The 22,436-nt window shown below is 35.4% G+C and overlaps 1 protein-coding gene across 1 annotated transcript in view; it reads left to right on the top strand.

The window, feature by feature from the left end:
* The window catches only part of LOC138694430 (endocuticle structural glycoprotein SgAbd-9-like), a 33,401-nt gene extending 17,175 nt beyond the window's left edge, over nt 1-16,226 (top strand). The window contains exon 3 of the mRNA XM_069818127.1: nt 14,796-16,226. Within this exon, the coding sequence (XP_069674228.1) occupies nt 14,796-15,060 (265 nt within the window). The 3' untranslated portion in view covers nt 15,061-16,226. The remainder of the gene's footprint in view (nt 1-14,795) is intronic.
* Nucleotides 16,227-22,436: the final 6,210 nt, after the last annotated feature.

Genomic DNA, 22,436 nt, shown 5'->3' with positions numbered 1-22,436 from the left:
TATATATATAGGCTACTATCAGAAATATCTAAAAAATATAAAAATGATATTTCTAGTTGTAGCATTATCTGTATTAACGTTCAGGCTCAGAGACGTACTACACTTTAATTAAGAAAGACAAAAGTATAATGTAAGAAGATAAATTAGATTCGTATAAAGGTGGAAAGTTACAAAAAATTACGTACAATTATATATATATATATATATATATATATATATATATATATATATATATATATATATATATAAAACACGACATTCTCTCTGGCGAATCCTCGGCCTCATCTCTCCAAATATCATCTCGCTATCACCAATCTCATCGACGCTAAATAACTTAGTAGTTGATACAGCGTCGTTAAATAACTTATATATATATATATATATATATATATATATATATATATATATATATATATAAAACACGACAGGACTTTAACTTATAGGTTGATTCTGTATTAGAAGAACATAGATCACATAAAAATTAAAGTTGGTGAAACACTCAAAACTTAAGATAATGAAAGCAGAATTTCAAGATAACTTTTATTTCTCAGTCCAGAAGAAGCAGAGGACTAGGAAATCCTCTTCAAAGATGGAGATACTCTTTCTGCAAGCAGCGTCATGCTTCATTTATAACAGTAGTAGGGAGAGGACGAGAAGAAGAAGAACTGGTTGAACAAGTGCTTCAGTTTAAATTCTACCCAGGGGAAAGTGTGCATTAAGTTTAACTGCTTGATAATCGTGGCTAAATTTATTTATAACCACTCAGGTCGCGAGGATCGTATAAAAGAAATCAAATACAAAGGTCAAATATGTACTATGTACGGATTTCCTGGTAGGTGTTAAAATAAATCAGTGGCAGGGACATGATGTAACAGTCACTCACGCTCTAAGGGGAAACAAATGAACAATGTCAAATGTTACAAATTATTGAAGACAAACATCATACTTACATAAGAAAATCTCTCTCCTCCGTGACCTGTTTAATAGATGACAGCTTCAAACCTGAAATAGAAAAATATATAATTCAATTTACATACTACATAGAAATCAGTCGTCGGCGTGTGTGGCACAGTCGGTAGAGTGCTGGTCTTCTGTGCCCGACGTTGCGTGTTCGATCCCATCGAAGGTCGATGGCATTTAAGAGTGCTTAAATGTGACAGGCTCATGTCAGTAGATTTACTGGAATGTAAAAGAACTCCTGCGGGATAAAATTCCGGCACATCGGAGACGCTTATATAACCTCGGCAGTTTAGGTCTAAGAAATGTAGTACGTCGATATGATTTATTTATTAATGGGTTGCATGTTGTTGGTTCAGTGCCCTCCAAGCATCGTGATGAATTTTGGGAGCTACTCTAAGTAACGAAATTCGGTTTCGGAAACTAGTTATAGTGACTGACGAATCATCATAGTGCTGGTCATACGTAACCCCCGAAGTGATTGGATGAGCGTTCACAACTCGTGAGGAATGTGGACGTGAGATCAACAGTCGGCTAGTAGACCTTGGCTCTTTATTGGTTATCCAGCCACAGACCGATTTTGGCTTTATGCAAATAAAGTTAATAAAATAATAACAAAATATCAACTTGTTTTATTGTCAATGTCAATGGGACAAGAAACAATTATATATGCGAAAACGCTGAGAAAAACTGAATATGTGAGCTCCAAGCCTGTTGGCCACTTGTCCCACTCCGAGGTTCTTCGTTTCACTGAAGGAACGTCAAAGAGTTTTGAACGGGAATGCAAAAATGCACGTAACCTATTAAGTACTACATAAGGGGGGAGACGCATAAGAGAACAGCAACAGTCAGGATTGCTGAAGAATTTAAAAGCCTGCACATCGAGTGGGACTGCCGCAGTCTTTACAAGAGAAGGGATCTGAGTCCTTATACTGTGCGCGTAACACTCGAGTAAACTCCCCCCAAGTACCGAAGGCAATTTCCAAGGTTTCAATTTGAAAAAAATGACGAAACTTGTCTGAGGAGGAAGATGTAGAATTGGAGACCCGTGTCCCATTTTTAAGACTGTCTTAGAGCCTTTAGATAACCACGCAACACCACAGGCAGGATGAGTTCTCTCAAATTAGGAGACTAGCCAATTTCCTCTTAGGTGACTATTAATATTATCCCGATCGACCCTGAGGGAATGTTGTTGGAAAGATTGAGTGTTATTGTTATTGTAATATCCCCAGTGAATTACACTACGAGACAAGATATTGGGGTGTTTCTGGTACAAGAAGAACTGGGGATGAGTCTTGATTCTGACTCTCTGTCAGACAGATGCTTGTCGCTTCACAGATCGTTCCCGATGCTGTATTACAGGTCGCCAGAGACCGAGTTCAGATCCGTCAGCTCAAAGAGGATGAGGGAAGAAACGAAGGCAGTAATTTGGGGGAGAAATGGCTCTGGCTTAAGATGAACTGATCAAAAGCCTCTAAAGAAATAGAATAAAATTTAAAGTGCGCTAAATTTCTTCAAGGTTCAGGCCTATTTCCCTTTTTGGCCTCAAATCCATTTTTTTCCTCTGTCGAATTTTGTCGACTTTTGTTGATACTGTCATTCTTGTCATTCAATATTTACCATCCAGTTCTATCTGTAGTAACAGTCTACCTATTTATTAATGACAATATTGCCATCTCCTCAATAATTTATTCCTTCATATCCCTAATGGCTCATAGAAATTTCATTTCCGCATCTGAAATTTGACTAACACTACTATTTCTGATGACATTACCCAAGATCCATATCAATATATGGATGAGGGCACTGTAGTATTTGCATTGTACAAATTAGGTTCTGCGTTTTTCTAGGGTTCATTGAATTGTTCCACACATTGATAACGGCATAGAGCTTGAAACATTATAAGACCACAATTTCCCCTTCCATTTAATAGATGGCAATAATGTTTCAGTTTTTGCAGCAAGCAATCTCATACAGTGTCTAATAAGCTAACATAAAGTGATTTTTCTGATATATATAAGATGGAAATGGTATTAAAATTCATGTGAAAGAAACATTTCAATTACGAAATTCTTTATTGTAAGCTCTTTAAATGTAAAAATGTCAGACAATAGAGTGAAATCAAGAAATCACAGTTATTTCACAAACCACAGAGTAAGGTAGTGATGAGCAGAGACATCTTTCTGCAAGCCAAAATGTTTCGTTGATCAGAAATGAACATAAATTTGTTGCACTGTTTCCTCATTGGATAGAATTATTTCACCTCTCTGTGCTATATTTGAAGGGTTCAGAACCATAGTGGGCCAAGCGACATTTACTAAAGCCGTATAAAACAAGGGTTAAAATGAAGTTATTACCATAATTCAATGGCCACACATAGCAAGTGATATAAAGTATACATATTAAAACTAAATGGTATGTCAATCTTCATTAAACTATGTTATTCACTTAACTTTAACCCTTGCTTTCTCCGTTTTTAATAAATGGCGCTTGGCCCACTATGGCCCTGAACCCTTCATTTTACAGCTGTGAACGTTTCTCGCATCCTAAACGTCATTTTCAGCTATCTCGTCAACCTACAAAATCCCTTCTCTTCCCGTTTTCCTTCGTTCCCTTTTTTCATTTTCTCACTGTCCTATTTTTATAATTTTTAGTGAATACCTGCTCCATAGCGATCTTTGGCTATCTTAACCTTCCTGCATTTACTACCTTATATTTATTGTATTTATCATCTCCATTATGTCAACAGTGATCCACATTATATATCTGACCTCCAGATTTCTTACTCTGTCAGTTATTACCCTGCAACATGGATATCAAAAAATAACTTTCATTGCTCTCATTTTATCATATGTAGGATTATTTTATATTCCTTATAACACAAAATGAAAAGCCACCAGGTTTACTCCCTTTTGAAAGGAAGGATTTTTTTTCGCGTTTAAGAATCAATTGGAACACCGAGGAAGACCTCTAGATATTTCGCTTACCGTGCCAAATACATAAAGACCTTTAGCAAACAAACATAAAGACACGGTTAGATACATGAAAGTGAAAACACGTATTACTGATAAGTATAGTGTTTAGCAGCCGGTAAAGCACTAGAACTGGTGAACTGTATCCAGATTTCATGCAAAGAAGATCATCGCTTCCATTTGTAATACCCATTGAATCGTGACTGACATATTCATTTAATAACAATGCAATTCAAGGATCGAGGATGTTGCACATCACGTGACTGAATAGTATCTCAGAATTGATGGTTACAGATGATATAAGTGTATCTTTAGTTTGGGCTAAGGGGCACAAGGCTATCGGCCATCATACTCATCCGCGTGATTTCTGGAACAAAGAAAGTCACACAGCCCTCTCAGCACATCAGGCCTTGATCGAAAGGACACGAGGTCACAAAAATAGAGTCTCACTTGTCTTTAATTGGGTCGGTGGGACAAGATTGCCTCTTTGTCCAGGAAGGTATATAGGCAACAGAGAGGTAGAGACACTGCGTTGGAATGTGATCGCAATTACATCACCTTACAGATGACTGTATATTTCGTCCTAAGTCCTTCTTTGAACTTCTCTTCGATATAACACTCGATAGAATGTTGAGGTGGCATGATGCTACCAGTTCAAACTAAGAAACAAAAGACAGTAAACTGTCTTGTGCATCCCATACCAATCGTTTCATCCGACATTCCGAGGTTGATACACGATCGAAAGCGATAAGGACTATAAAATCGTCAGCAGTACTTCCTACAGGAGAAAATTAAAGCTGGAAAATCAGTGCCGTAAATTTATAGGACATAAAGAATTTTATCTCTGATAGAGGCCTCCAGGCAAAATTTGTCGTAATTTGTCGACCACGTTGAATTTCGACAGTGAATAAAGTCTGCAGTTCAAAGCGTCTTTCAATACTATTCTATTGCTATAAAGATAGATTCCCAATTTCGAAGGCCAAAATACAGAGTCCAGCATAGAAACCTGCCGTATTTTATTTACAACAGCTGTGACGGTAGTAGTTGGAGTGAGGAGGATGAACTTAAAGTACGCGAATTCTTGAGGGAACGCAGACGCTAGTTTTTTACATTTTCAAAATATATACGTTTTATTTTTCTCTGAAAATATCAAAGATATCTGCATGAAAGTGTTCATGTTAGTTTAGTACAGTAGAGTGAAACAATGTTAGGATAGTAGGTTGAACGAATATTGAAAAGTACTCATAGTTTAATCACAATAAAAATCTTAATTCGGATAAAAATTTCAGAATTGAAACAATGTTGTAGTCAAGTACCAATATTTCTGGATATATTAACCACATGGAAAAATTTCTGATTTCTTAGTCAAGAATGGGGAGAAACTTGTATTATGCCTAAAAATTAGTACTATCATTTTACATGAAAAAATAATTATTGAAATTTTATAATTATAACTTAATAAATTTAATCAATAAAATTATTTCTGAAATGCAAGTTTTAGCAGAGACATTAAAAAAAACGGCAAAGAATGAAAATTATATCATTATCAAAAGTCATGCAAAATTTTGTAGTTGTACCTCTGTGGGTTTTGAGACATTGGTATTTAATGTAACGTTGTTTTAATTTTGTGTAGATTTTACCGATAACTATTTAACCAAATTTAATATATTTTTCAACATTTATTCAATCTATTATGGTAAATTTTCGTAAAAATTTTTATGCAGATAAATGTGATATTTCAACATATGTGTTGCAAATGTAGAAAACTCACGTCTGAATCCCCTTAAACTTGAAGCAGTCTAGTTAGCTTGGATTTCTGATCGGCACATCACCCCACCTTTCTTTTGAACAAGATCCAACAAATTTAATATTACCTTAAACTCATTGCACACTAAGTCCACACTTCAACATTAATCATAATGAGTACAGAGCCTCATTACAAGATGATGTTGGAGAAACGGTTTCTACTTTTCGAAGGACCATATAAGTAACGGCATAGTGTAAGAACTACATAGAACAATGGAACGTGCGTCGCGCTGCGCTGTTCTCACTACTTGCAGTTGTTGTCATTTGCAAGTTCACCATTTGAACAGGATATGGATTTGAATTAACTTGAAAGTGAGACATATCCTTATTTCATCTGTAAATATAACATAAAATAGTGTTATGTTGTATCATCATGAAAATATTTGCTTTCATTTTCTTCTTCTCGTCTACGAGTAAATTCCGCTCTTCTTCAACAGAAATTTTTATCATTTTACTTTTCATCATACTCTTCTTCACATACATTCTTTCACTACATTACATTTTTCCTCTAAAATTTCTCTTCATCTCTTCTAATTTCTTTTTTCATTTTTTATTACTTACCCTATTCTCTGAAATATCATTTTTGTTTTTCTTTTATAATTTATTTTTCCTTTCCTTCTACATTTTTAAAACTAAATTTCCTCCTTTTTATTTATTTTATTATTTACTTTTTATTTTATTATCTTTATTGGATAGCCTATATCTTCCTCGGTTCTCTTTTTATAATTATTCCGTTCTTTTATTTTTCTTTAATTTCTTGCTATCTTTTTCTTAGCATTCCTTCTTTTTTTATCTTTCAAGAAGAGAGACATAGCCTTTCATGTTTCGGTTTCATACTTTATATATGTAATTCTTGTAATATTTTTCATAAAATTAGTCAGCCGTAGATGTCGGCCAGATGTCCCAAATTGTGGAATTAGTAGTATAAAAGAAATTCTGTGAAATATATTCCTAATTTCCTTAATACAAGTTACTTACGCCACGTCTGGATTTCTTTTGTCTTTAACTTCCAACAAATTATTTTAGAAGCTATGAAAGCTAGTTGATAAAGCACTTTGATTTTCGATTCCAAACAGATGTGTAAGATTATCCTACATATCTCCGCAACTAATTCCGGAAGAAACCTTCCTTTATGCTTGTTTAAGGTATATATCCTAATCAACTGTAGACTAGTAGACATTCTAAAGACATAACGCAATTTTTATTTTACAATGACGAAATGGTATAGATATTTGTTGGTATATCAAATGTCCTGTTTGTTGAGACAATGACATTGAATCATAAAATCTCATTGTCTATCCAGAATCGTCTTCGTGCAATACAAATTTCAGTTGCCTTCCCGATTTTGAACTTCCGATCTCATCCAGAGAAATTAAATACTCAAGCATTTAACGGCGTGCATTTGATTCGTAGTAATAGATTATTTAACGACACTTTGAACTGCAGGAGCTATTCTAGGTTGATATTCAACGTGAGCAAGATATTTCCTAGGAACAGAATTCTTTCACGTGCCATAAACCTGTAGCACGGAACCCACAGTTTTACTTCCTTTCAGAAGAAACCATGCTAAGAACTTGAACAAGCTAACCTCGAATGAAAACATCGAGACTATCGAGGAAGATTGAGTCGAAGTGCTGGAAGTAAACCTATCTTATAGCCAATTTCTCCATTGCGAGACTTCTAAATATCCAATTTCTTTGTATAATTAACAGTCGAGAGAATTTTATTTATATTTATATCGGACGCTCCAATTTCAGTTCTGAGCTCTCTCGATCTACGCTAGACTACTGTAAGAGTTCATGAGACACTCGTTACAAGAGATCAGTAAGATATTACATTTATTCTGTGAAAAAAAAACAGTACATTGCATTGACTATTAAGAACTGCAAAAAGTGGCAACGGACTTTGCATAATACGATGCCGGTCTCTATATAAGATAATACGTTGACAAGCATAAAAACAGCGTCCCGAGACTTGAACCAACACGGGATATCATACTGATCATTTAGGCCTACTATGGACTTCTGTACCGTCCGATGATTTAACGTGCTGGGATTTAAATTCAGAGAACAAAAAACAATAACGCTCTTCGAGGGATTTTAACACACGAACGGTTACCAGACAAAGTCCAGGATTATAATGTCCATACGTCAAAATGTCCATGGAATAATGTCCACGTTGAAAATGTCCATGTTAAATCGTCCAGAGTCAAAATGTCCATAGTTCTATAATGTTTACTTCACTCTGATGTCCAGAGTCATTATGTCCATAGCTCTATAATGTACACTATATCCATTGTTCAAGGTAGTTATAGTAATCTATGTAAATATTTTCAAGTCCAGAATTAACCTGAACTGAAATGTTTAAAGATGGAACGAAATCCTCAGTTAGTGCCATCACAGAAGGGTAAGCCACTTCTTTCTTTTCGTGGGTACCTGTACCAACATCATAACTTTAAGAGAGATAGGACAAAAATATATTGGCGATGAAGGAAAAGAAAATTTGTATTGCTGCAATGATAACAGCAACCTGGATAACATTCGGGTTTTGCGGGATGGCACAGATAAGCTTTTACATAGTGCCGATGGAGCAGGTATAGAAGTAAAGCCCATCTTGAACCGTGTCAAGGCAAGAGCAAGGGCGTTGGCTGTACATCATCCATCCATTTGGCGATTTATACAGTGGCTAAAGCGCGAAGGAAATGAAATTTGGACACAAATATTGCAAGCAAGAGGGGGCGTACACAAATTAAAGAGGCGGTGAATAAAACGTATATGACGAATCAAAGACAAATTCTCCAGATTGTGAGAAACTACAACAGGTACAAAGAAAATTGAGAAATTCTTATATAGCTACCTTAAAAGACAGTATTGGTTACCATCTTAAAAGTGGGGCTCCGGTTCCCAATTATTAGTAACTAATTTGTACGAGTTATGGAATAAAATTTATTGTGTTCTATTCAAGCAGAATTTTCCTTTGAATTTGGACATTATGGACGTTTGACACTATGGACATTTTCACCTTACGAACGTTTTATCATATGGGCTTTCTGTCGTATGGACATTTTGACAATATGGACATTTTGACCTTATGGAGGTTTTATCATATGGTCGTTCTGTAGTATGGACTATGTACGGTGGAATTCCCACGAACATGACTTCCACGCATTGTTGAAACTGTGTGCCTTCTCCATTGAGTACAAATAAGCTAAACGCCTAATCTTCCTCCACGCCACCTATGCACTTCAATAGTGTGAGGTATCAGTCACATGAATTTGTTCCACTTGGCCCGTATCTTCACTAATAAGCGTTTTCTTACGGCCTGAGGATGTTTTCTCGTGTTGGACCACATCCGAGTGCAAAGAGCATCATTAGGGTTAAGAAGGTGTTATTAGCGGATTGGGCCACCAATTAGAGGCGAAGTGCTCGTGAGAGCCGTCGTGCCGCCTTGTCGGAAGGCTCGACTGACTCGTGACGCAACCAGCCTCACAAAACAAAATGTTACGCTTCTCAGTTCTAGCATTGTGCAAGTCGTAGAGCGAATAATTATTAAACCTTTAAACACTAAAACATTGGATACTGCATTTAATTACAGTGAAACATATATTACTACCTGCCGGAGAGTCATGCTTCAGTCTGCTAACTGCTTCTGAAGAAAATACTATGAGAATAAATAGACCTACTGTGAGATGTCATGGATGTCGAATATAGGATCAATTTTTCCGGGATCAGGTGTCAAGGATACAAATAAAGAGAGTTCTTCGACAAAGGAAATGGAGCATCTTGGCTAGGAGCAAAAATTTCTTAAACGCGCTGTAATACGTGTTGGGAATCGTACCGAAATTATTTTTATACTAGTAAGTAAACAGTGAAGGTGAGGTCAACTTCCTCCGTTGCAAATTTCTGTGTACAATTTTTGGTTCATAAAGATGACGGCCTAAGTGATAGCTTTGAGCTCGATTTTCAAGAATGAATGTTTCTCCTCCCTTTGGGCTGGATGTGTGTGTAGTACTGAACATGTTACTGATTCTTATTCACCTTTTTTTCTATGAATTCCTTCTCCATCTTCTGAACTCTTTTTCCTCATTTAATTTCGAATTGTTTTTATAATTAGTGCGTAGTCTTCCAGACTTGTTCAGTCAAATGTCCGAAGACAGGTTTGAACCTCTTAAGTAACACCAATAAGGCATCACTCATGAGACAACTAGGCCAGGAGGTAATGGGGTAGAAGACTGTATTCGTTTAAAAAATCCATCTTGCAATTATTTTCTTCCAGTAGTACCATTACGATCATGTTATTTATAAATTCACTTTAGGTTACATTTTTGTATGCTAAACTTTTCCTGCAGAATTCCTTAGTATTTCAGGAGTATCTTCCTTTTTCTTACATATATGGGAACTTATGACGAATAGGACGACACAGTTTTTATATCTATAAGTTGTATAATCAACCAACAAATTTAATCACTATTATACTTGCTTCTTATTTATTCAATAAACAAAAAAATTAATCTAATAAAACAAATTGATATATATATATATATATATATATATATATAATAACCTAAGATAAATAAATTATATCACTGACACCACAAATCAATATTATATTAAACTACTTTCTTTTCAATAATTATAGATTTAATATCATAGCACAGGATTAGTGAATCTTACTATTTTTCTTCTCAATCTCCTTTTAAATGTGAGTATTGTCACGTAGATGAAGAAAGAGAATTGCACCAATTCATATACCGCTGTCACTTAGACATTTTTTTAATCCGAGTCTTTTACTGTTAGGTACATGTTTTCATGCTAGTTGTGCTAACATTAAATTTGTCATTTTCAAATATGACAAAATAAAACCCCGTAAACACTGAATGCTAACGCTATAATTTAATGGTGAAAATATATAGAGCTAAGATAGCTCAGTTGATGAAACAACAAACACAAGAATAAAAAAATAAAATAAAAAAGTCGAAATGGAACGACAATAGCTCGGTATTTAAATCAGTGTAATCCATTTTCCTATATTTTTTACACCATTTCATTCTATCTAAGAATTTAATTTCAGCTGCTTTTAATATTAATTTTGTACTAACATCCAGGATTCGCAGCATAAAATAAATTTGGCACAATCATATCGCTATATAACTTTTAGTATATTTTGTGACTTTGTTTTGCAGTTTTCTATTAATTGTTTCGTAGATGGTTTCGATCCCAAATTTAATCAGATAACAAATTTAGCTGAAGTATCGAAATACATAACTTTTTTATGACTGTTTTGGAACAGAACTTCGTTATCGGCAAAAACTTAAATGTGAATACATTATTTTAATACAATTTGGATTTTAGGGTTTACGACAATTATTTTTCATTCTTGCCTACTTCCTTGTTTTCTACTCATTGTGAATAACATTGGATAATTTTCTTACAAACTATGTCCGTAAAATTATTCAACAACAATTAACGAATCTGTAGCAAGTCTAATGAAATCTGACAAAGGTAAAAAATTATGCTCTGCTGAGTCAGCCCCACTTCTGTTTCTTTCATGGATCTCGTTCCACTGCCTGTCCGTCTTCTGTAATTTACAAGTGTGAAGTTCTGTGAAGCGTTGGCCGTGAATTGAAGTTTCGGCCTTGCTCAGTTCAAGGATCACGGCAGGGGTTCGTTCCTCTCCCCTTCCTGTCATTGTTGTGGCTCTGTCGACACGCTTCAGGCATGCTGCGCAATTGCAGGTGACATTTATTCCACATCGGATCCAGACATTCAAATCTTTTACCAGACGCCAACACATTAACCGATCGATTCAGAAGAGTAGGCCTATATTTCAGACTTGTTAAATAGACTGTAAAACTGAATAAGTTCAATGGAAAAATTGTTCCGGGGCCTGGTACCGATCGATCCCGGGGCCTTTGACTGAACGCACCAACTCTCTACCAACTGAGCTACTCAGGAACGTCACCCGCCACCTCTCAACTTTTCCTTTTATGTTCACATAACTCAAGTGGGCTGACAAGACGCCAGAAACCCACATCGAGTGCACAAAAACTCTGTGTGACTTGAAATTGTGGTTTTCTTTTAACGTATTTAGAGTAACGTATATATTAGGTCTATGCAAATCTAGCTTTCAGATGAAGCTCCTGTGAAGCAGACTTGAATAATTTCAAGGGAAAAATTGTTCCGGAGACGGTTATCGATCTCGGAACAATTTTTCCCTTGAAATTATTTTAGTCTGCTTTACCTGAAAGCTAGATTTGCAGACTGTAAAACTATTTCAACTGGACTGCTGTAATAGGACGCTGAAAAGTTTTTATTACTATGTTCCTCATATAACAATACTAGTAATAACTTACCTTAAGCCAGAGTTAAAAACGAGAAAAACAACATACTTGTAAACAACAGAGTGCGATATAGGCCCAAACTTTAAGAAATGCACATTCATTCATTCATAGTGTTCTGCACAAGGGCAGGTCTTTCACTGCAAAGCCAGCATTCCCCAATCGTTACTATTTTCTGCCTTCCTCTTTGTCTCCACATATGATTCATATATCTCAACATCGTCTATTATCTGGTATCTTCTTCTACCCCGAACTTTTCTCCCGTTTACCATTCCTTCCAGTATATCCTTCACCAGACAGTTTCTTCTCAGCCAGTAACCCAACCAATTTCTTATTGAAAAGAATTGTAGATAAAAACACTACGGGCCGTATTCATAGACATTCTTAGCGCGGGCTTCCGGTGGATGATCAGCGAACTAACGTTTTTCGTACTCATAAACCAGTGTTAGCGATAAGATATGATATGAATCCTGTACAAGTAACCAGTCGATAGCCGGGGCTAGTTTAGTACGCTCGTAGCGCGGGTTAGCGAAATGTCTATGAATAGCACCCTTAGAATTTAATCTGACAATATAACTGGATTATTATTGAAACAAAAGAAAGTCAGGAGTGAAGGTTTGGCTCTGTATAACCTTCCCTACCTACATGGAGGCATATTGATTGTAATCACGTGCTCAACAAACATAAAAAATCAATACAATTTTGGCTGACTACATATCGGAATTATCAAGCTTTTATGAACCAAATTAACTTATATTTCCCAATTTAACGGTACGATATAGGCTACTTGGTTAATTATAATCACCACTTTCACTGCTTTTAAGTTTTCTTTGCCGGACCGGGCGACTACGCGGTCTAAAAGCTCGGTCCCCTTAGTCGGTGCAATCTGAAAACTCGTAGGTTCGGATGTCGCCTCTGGCATGGATGGCTGTTCCTCATTCATGTTCTGCTCTGCATGTGATTCTATGGGGACCCATATGTTCTGCTGATCTCAGGCTACGGGAGATCGAAATACGAGTTTGTGTCGGTGTCTACAGTGGAGTCCAAATCTCCTGATGTTTTGCGAGAGCCATCAAACCTACACAGGGGGTGATGCGTGCTCCACCGAAGTCATCTGGCGGGAGGGATGGGCTGCCGGTTTTGAAAACAGGATCCGTTCTTTTAAGGAAACGGTGCAATACAATAATAAATAAGGCTAATTTATTCGTACAATAATCAATAATGAATTAAGAAATCATACCTTAAAAATGCAATTCCAGGTGAAAAGCAAATGGTGTGTTTTCGAAGTAATTTAAATTCGTCACTCTTTAAATATATTAATGTTTTCTAGGCAAGACGAACAATTTCTTAATGCTCTGTGTTTCAGCTTTTTGTACTTCTCTACATACACGTGATACGGTTGATGCATTTATTGAAGACGCCTCGACAGTTAGTTCTTGACACTAGAAAAGTTAATATTTTTAAGATTTTCTTCGGACGAGTATTTTCTGAAGAAATTGCAGACCTTAAATATAATTTTCCTAACTTTGCTACTATATCCACTGGATCTATTACCTTCACTCGTACTGGCCTTGCTGAATGGCATAATTGAATTTCATACTGCTAATAAACAAAATATAAAGTAATAAACTGGTGAGAACACGCAGAAAATGTTTATTACAAACGAATTATTGATTTCACTAACAGACACAAAACATGTCGAATACCTACACAACGCAGAAATCGAACTAGCATAATCTGCTCACGCTTCATAATTATTTTTATCTAATGTTTATGTCGCTGAATGGATACTATTTACAATTAATGGTCTTGGTGCCTCGAATGGCTTTCTTATCGGTAAGCAGCTATGTAAATATCACTCGTGGAAGACATAAAAGCAATGAATCAGCTGGACGCGATTAAGATGCATAAAATGCGAACTACTTGGCATAGAAATGAGATTCTTGTTTCTATATATTCAGAAAAATAATGTCATTCAACGTAATCACATGACGGTACCCAGTCACGAAGAACTTGTCCGAGCGGACGTATTATTTTTACAAGCGACGTCAACGAATATCCGTACGCGGCAAAGCAGCGCTGTTGCTACTGGTTATTGTCGTACAAGTAAACACGCCCCAAACGTCAGGAATTGTGGATCGCATTATAATGTTTGTGGTCCACAGAATCGTCCCCTCTCCTACAGACATTTATGTGTAAGTTCTTCCTACAACAGGAGGTTAAACGAAAACGAAAAAAAATCTTAGTCTTATTTTTTATCATCATCATCATCATCATCATCATCATCATCATCATCATCATCATCGCCATCAAATATTGGGCATGCCTATTAGTTCTTAATCAGAACACCTTAATTTAATATATCCTTAGTCTACCTTTCCTTTGTGAATAGTTTTCAAGAATTGCATTTCGACCTTCTGAGTAAGGAAATAGCCTTTCTTTGTCTCAATTCTGAAAACTTCTGGCATTGTCATTACAAAACTAATTAGCAGTGAATTTTTAAGTTTATTTCTGTTCAAACATAATAAAATCCTTTAACATTTTGTAATTTGACTGAAGTCTTTTTATTAACTACTGGCTGCATCGTTATACCATATACTTTATATGCGGTATACCACCTAATCAGAGTCCATTAGGCCTAATGACTCGATAGCCCCATTGTAAAGAATGCCACTACTAAAAATTAAAAATATTACAACATTACATCGAATTTTGTATTCCAGCTATGTGACCGGGGACGGCAGCGAGAAGCACGAAGTGGGAGTGGTCGAGAACCCTGGCACCCAGATTGAAGGCACGGCAGTGCAGGGCTCTTACTTCTACACGGCACCAGACGGCACCCCCATCACCGTGAACTATGTGGCGGACAATTTCGGCTACCAGCCCGTGGGCCCCAACATCCACCCCGCCATCATCAAGGCCGTGCAGCGACAGGTGGAGGAAGCCCGGATCGGAGCCCCTCCTCCAATCTTCGTCAACAACTTCTAAGCGCTTCAGTCACACCAGGGAGAATTTTAGGACACTTAAACGGGGCTGACACTCGGACTGAGGGATATGACCACTTTCCGATATGCCTAACCACATGACGCTGACTTTGGACATGACGCCATATTGGTGCTTTCAACGATGTACGAAAAATAAACGGCTAAAATTATATCATAATTAAATGAATTGAGACTCAAACACTGCACGTAAATAAATATGAGACTTGAAATAATGGTTTAGAGCAGTGCTTCTCAAACTGGATACCGCAGTCGTCTACACGGCCATGCTATTAGTTAACAAGGCCGTGTTATATTTTGAGCTGTGAAATTTAGTCTAATTTTCCTTCCTTTTAATTACTCCGAAAATAGAAAGTACTTAAAATATAGAAAACTGAGCATATATTAACACGATTCTTTCATTTAAGACATCAGCGACTTGTTTTCTCATATATTTTCAATAGGATTTAGAAGACAGCGTGATCGAAAATGTTTGACAAGCACTGGTTTAGTGTACAATTAAGTAAATGTAGACTATATTTCGTGTTGTAGAAATATTAGTTAATATTCTCCAAGTTCTTTAGAAATATTAAGAATTTAATATGGAATGAAATGTTCATTTGGGAGTCAGTAAGCAACAATGAAGGAAAATTAACATCTTTGACAAAAAATTAAAACAGGACAGCCAATTTTTGTTACAGTGAACTATAGTAATGAGAATGAAATTTATTGTCATTAAATAAGCATGGAATCGGAGATTAATTAAAAACGTGTAAGCTTTCGGTTATAAAATAATTTTTTATATCGAAAGAGTTCGTAAGTACAAGAAATGGATGTAAACAAGTTTATATACGGGTCGTTTTAGACCCTTTAATATAGGATGTAAACTTCATCAGACCTGTCTATTGTGTGCTGAATTCTGCTCTATAGTAAGGATATTCCAAGTAAATTCTTCTTATTTCAACAATATTAGCAATTATATTTCACAATACTAAGATTACGAAATGTGAGAAATCTTTGATTTTGTAAATAAGCTTCCTTTTTCCAATGTATTATGCCCACTTTAGTGAATTGGCGTAATGTTATTATTTTATTATTATTTTATACTATTTAATTCCTAGAGTATTTTAATACTAGTGCATGCACTAATAAAGATTGCATAGAAGTCATGTATATCAGTTGCCAGCATCTTTTTTTCTCCTAAGTAACCTTTCCTTGAAATTGCATCACAAAATATCCATTTCCCAGGAACGAAATACCTTGTATCTATCTTTAAACAAGATAAATATCGCAATTACACCCAGCAATGAGAATATGCAAGCTTCGAAATACGTTGATTTATATCTGGTTTAACCAGCAGAGAAATACACGTTCCAACAAACAGATATATTCGAAACGTGACGAAGCAGAGACAAGGAAGAGAAAAAATACAGCTATAGAAATGCATTCCAATTTCAATGCAGTCAGCGAATAGTTTGCCATAAAAATTGACAGAGTTCGACATTCCGGGAAAGTGCAAAGTGACAGTTTTCTCTATCTAATCTCAATCGGTATTCTTTCATCATGCTGAGTATATGTTCGTGAACTTTTTTACAATATAATAACAGATGAATTTTTATTTTACCGTTCATAACATCAAACCCAAGGAGAAGATGTTACAGAAGACCTAATGCAAAAATTAATTCCGAGAGTTTAAAGAAAATACAAGTTTTCAGCGTTAATGTCATTTTTATGACGGCATGTATATATTATATTTATTTATTTTCTTTAGACAGTATATACTGTACATATCTACAAGTATATTTATCTCGTAGTGTAAATGATAAAAAAAACACAATAGTGATCTCTATTATAAATTGAATACAATGACGACTTTGTCCACATGAAATCTAAAAATTCTCATGACTTTTGTGTTACTTAGAATGGACTGAGAAATTTACAGGTAACAGTTTCGTTCATATGTAAAAAATAGGTCTATTATAAGCAGTGAGGGAAGTGGGAAAAAACAGAGGCGGTATGCTAGCCCAAGATTTTTCCCTGGCATACCTCGATTTAAAAAAGGCATACACCCTTCCTTACAACATACACATAGACATAAATGACGTATACAATAAATTGTTTCGTGCAGCGAATCTTTGAAGCATACTCAACACATTAAATTTCTATTTCAAGTTACTTCAGTTATTTGCTAGATTATTTTACAATGTCCATTGAGACATCATTTTAAATAATGTTAAAGCTTCGAAGTGCCTTACTTAATTATAAATAAAAAAAATGCAATAACAACAAAAATGAGAGTAACTAAACTGGCAACAATGGCCACTACAAACTACAGACCACAGCCTTCTATACTTGAAATACTACCATTGTAAGCATATACTACCATTATCAAAATAAACGTGTCGAAATACATGTTGAATACAGTTACTGAAGACTGTGATTTAGATTTACGAAGCAAACAGATAGTACTCTTTGTTGTGAAGAAATGTACGAACAAATTTTTACGGATCACATTTTTTTTTTCATGACGGTATGTCATTTTTCACTAACGGTATGTTTTCTGGCCATAGAAACGAGTGGCGGTATTCCATACCCGTGCATACCGTCTCATTTCCCTCACCGATTATAAGTGAAATTGGTTACAATGTAGATAATAATTTATAATTGCTATTGCTATTTTAGTAAAAAATTTAGCCCCTCTAACCCCATAGTTAAATAGGTAATAGGAGATTTTCTCTCTTGAAAGATTACCGCCGATTGCTAGTTGTGAACCATTTTTCATGCGCAATGGTGAATTTGCAAAAAAAAAAAAAATAATAAATAAATAAATAATAAAAAAATAAATAAATAAATAAATAAATAAAAAAGTGGTTGTTTGAGTGAAGTGGAATAAAGCTGCTCTGAGTCTCGTCTATAAATACAAATCTTTCAATACGCATATATCACTTTTAAATACACATTTTCGCAACTATAAAATTAATATTAATTTTACTGCAATATACACGAATAGCTACTTTATGTAAATTTGAATAAAATTAATGATATAGGCCCTACATAGATATAAATCGCACAATTTATAAATAAAAACAAAAGTATCATACTCTTTCAATTATAAGGAACGCCTTTGTTTAGAATCCAAAATCGTACGTTCATCTTCACATTTGAGTGCAAAGGCTGAACACAAGCTCATGGACTTTTTTTTACATATAACAGCTCAAGGGCCTAAGGTTGAAGAGTTATTAAGGCTCCGACCTTACGAAATGAACGGCACTAACAAGGGAAGGGTTTCGGCTAGAACAGGAATTTTTGGTTAAAAATTTGTACAGAGACTTACCTCACATTGGTGATGAAGACCGTAAAAGCATTCATTTGTGTAACTCTCCGTTTGGTTGGCATTGGTCAATACACTTCTTTAAAAATGTACATGAGGATTCTCCATAAAATGCATGAAACAGCATGGAGCAGAGCAATAAGCACAACAAGCAAAAGCAATACCTAAACAATCTTCTGAATCATACTCCAGTGCTGAAAAATCAAATGCCACCTAAATTACATTTTTGAAGTCCGAGACTTGTTCAGGATTCACGTAACCAGCTGACTGCCAGGAATATTGAAGCATAGGGCGGTACACTGGAGTAGACAACTGGATGTGAATAACAGAGTGCATTTTCATTATAAACACTCGATTTCCCAAGTTAAGTTCTGGATTCTCAGCAAGAGTCCTTATGCAATCTGTTATCCTACGAGCATAATATTGTCTAAGGAAATAGATATCCAGAGACCGGATATATTTAGTTTTTTTTTAGGTGGAATGATCATATATTCCATGTCCTAGCCTTGGAATGATCCATTTATTAAGGTCGTGTCCTTGTGCGCATTCAATGACTCATACAACAGTCTACATTTTTTATTAGCTGCAATATTTTCGGACAGAACGTTGGAGAAAAATGTTTTAAATGGGCTTTAGACGTTTTACCAGTCGCACTAGCTTCTAGGCTAGGCTAGGCTTACGGGTAAGGTGTCCCATTCCCTTAACTTATGCAGTGCTCTCCCCACCCCTCAACTTGTACAGTGCTGTAACAGACAAACCACACATTACACAAACGAAAGCTTTTGCGAGCTTTACAGAGATGTAAAGATGGGCCTGTATACAAATTTTGGATACGAACTTCCTGTTCGAGCGGAAACCCTTCCCTTGTAAGTAGCGTTAGGGTTCCCAGCAGGGTTTAAGCTAGAAAATAAATCAATGTCGCAAAAATCCACAAATGAAAAATTATATTTTATCCAAATTTCAAAAAACCTTGTTCAGTATTATAAATAATTGTACAGAAAGATAAAATTAATAAAGTATGCAGAAATAAAAAGTTATGTAATTTGTTTCTTGGAGTTTTATTACTTTCAATCCATCTTCTCACACTCTAGATATACTTATGTAAGTAAATCATTAGACGCAGGTATGTTTAGAATGAATTACTGCTGAATTTACATCATATTAAAGTACGTTATTCAATGGGTACTCTAAACATTGAAATTCTTTAGGAGTTGGCCTTCAAGATTTGTTAGCAGAGTGCTAACTCTTTTTACTGGAAGGCGGTTTCTAATTCCAGTTTTTACAAGATTCATGCAACTAAATCCTCGCTCACAATTTACAGCATGCGATGGAAATTTTATATAATTCAATTAGAAGAAATTGTTCACTTAACTTACATGAATTGTACCAAGTCTTTGAAATCCATTCCTGAACATCTATTGCTCAATACTTTCTTGAACATTGCCCAAGCCATTAGCATTTCATTTAAATTCAAGTTAGTTCAAACTCATCGCTGATTTCATTTTTTTCCATTATCATCTTTGTTTCTGAAGTCCAATATGGTTGTCGCATTTTTGCACATTTACATTGAAAGTTTGTTACATTTTTATAAGTCGAGTAGCAAAATGCGTCAAATGCGACTGTGACTTAAACCCTGGTTGCCAGTCCTACATGTTGGCCGCCTTTGTTTCCAAGGAAACAACATGACTCATTTCTGTTAGAGACTGTTGGAGTCCCAGGGACATAGTGAATTAATACTGTATTAATTTTATAATTGCGAAAATGTGTATTTAAAAGTGATATGTACGTGTTGATCGACTAGATAAATTAAAATAAAATCAATTACTATATCTGCGACCTTCCAGCTTACAGCACAACTTCTAAACTGCTACGCTACCACTCGTTCTTTTTTGGAATACAGAGGATTGTTTCCGATCTCTGGAAAGACTTTGAATGACGTCATGTGCGTCAGGAATCACATGACAGATGAACTGACGAGAGGTGACAGATCAGCATCAGTGATCTCATAGTCAGAGTGCACGGTGTCTCACAGCAGCAATGCTCAAGAAAATCGAGACTTTTTTTGGGAGGGGTACATTGTTATGACCCTTTCCGATGCCAAGTGTAGATACGTGAAACTCATAGGAGCCTGCAAAAAACGTAGTTTCGTTATTTCCAAGAAAAGCATCTTCTGTGTACTTAATAAGACTGTCAAGCTCGGATGAGATTAATTCCAGAGTGGAAAAAGCAAGCAAATCCATCCTCGCCACAAGCCCCACCCCTCGAGATGATACAAATTAATCCCGATGAGTTAATTTACTGCTAAAGAGCAGAAATTGTGGAATTCTTTGTCATTCTACACACTGATCGTTGTGCATCACGAAATATTAATTCACATAATACACGCTCTACTCTAAAGTCATTCCTTACACCATGAAAGTCGTAGGATCTGTTCGGAATCAAATCTCGCTTCATTTTATAAAATTCTGTTTGGTAATATTTGACTGAGATAAGACGAAGCTAATAATCTGTGTTAAAAATACTTTTCAACTGTATTAATGAATTCCAATGGCGAGCATAATAATAATAATAATAATAATAATAATAATAATAATAATAATAATAATAATAATAATAATAATAATAATAAAGACTAAGACCCAAGCTCGGCAAAACGTACGTTCTATTTAACAATCAAAGGGTCCACACTTGTGAACGGTTAGCGCGTCTGGCCGCGAAACCAGGTGGCCCGGTTTCGATTCCCAGTATTTTCCCTCAACCTAATATGAGCAAATGTTGGGTAACTTTCCGTGCTGGACCCCGGTCTCATTTCATCGGCATTATCACCTTCATATCATTCAGACGCTAAATAACCTAAGATTTTGATAAAGCGTCATAAAATAACCTACTAAAAAAACAATCAAAGGAAAAATTCCAATTATTCAAATCTGTCTTGCTCCGTTGCTCCTTTAAAGAGAACCGAACGCATACTAGTAAACAGTTAAACCACTTCTTTCCTGTACCGGTCTATTAATTTTTTAATAAAATAATATCATGCTGTGAAATTATTTGGAAACTGTAAAAAGGAAAATATAATTATTTAGGTTAATAACGTTCAGAAACATGAAGTTATAAGACTGTTTCACATCACTAAATAAACAATAGAGTTACAAGAATGATCTTCTGTCGCACAATCCGAGAATCCATCTCGAATACATTCATAGCACGAATTAGTAATATAACAAAATTATGCAATGTAATATTATAACTTAATATCATAATAAACAGTTAATCGTTCTCCATCTGCTTGACGGCAATCTAATATCGTCTCGTAGTAGGCCTACATATACCTATTAATTTGGTTCATGCTCTCCGTAAAACAACCAATTATAGTAAAAAACAAGGATAGAATTATTATCACATGTAACAATACTAATTTTATTATCGTCCTATTGAAAAGATTGTTCCCGTCAATTAATTTGCATAATCAAATGCTAGCACGCCTTGTACTGACGAGGTTCTTACGTATGCCGAGAGATGGCGGTGTGGTATTCTATGCAGTTATTTTCACTTACAATGTAGCCTAACTTTATTTATTTACGACTATGACATACTGTGAACTCAAAATGTAGTTCAGTCCGTGTGCGCTCTTATGAGATCAATGGACCTGGCGGACATTTACATGATCAATTAGGAATAGCAGACTATATTATGAAGTAATCACTTTTACGTTCTCCCTAACCCGTCTAATAAAGTATAACATAATACACATTCTGTACAGTATATCAGTTATTCATAGATTTCAAAAAGGAATCTGACTCGCTTAAGAGAGAAGTTTTATATAACATTCTTATGAATTTGGTATTCCCAAGAAACTAATTCGATTAATTAAAATGTGTCTCAATGAGGTTTACAGCAGAACGCATATAGGACAGTTTCTATCTGATGCTTTTTCAATTCACTGCGGGCTAAAAAAAGGAGATGCACTATCACTTTTACTTTTTAACTTCGCTCTAGAATATGCCATTAGGAAAGTTCAGGATAACAAAGAGGGGTTAGAATTGAACGGGTTA

The sequence above is a fragment of the Periplaneta americana genome, chromosome 2, assembly GCF_040183065.1.
Source record: "Periplaneta americana isolate PAMFEO1 chromosome 2, P.americana_PAMFEO1_priV1, whole genome shotgun sequence".
In the NCBI taxonomy this organism is placed as follows: domain Eukaryota; kingdom Metazoa; phylum Arthropoda; class Insecta; order Blattodea; family Blattidae; genus Periplaneta; species Periplaneta americana.
Note: the sequence above shows the minus strand (reverse complement) of the source record. Positions and strands in the feature narration are given on the sequence as shown.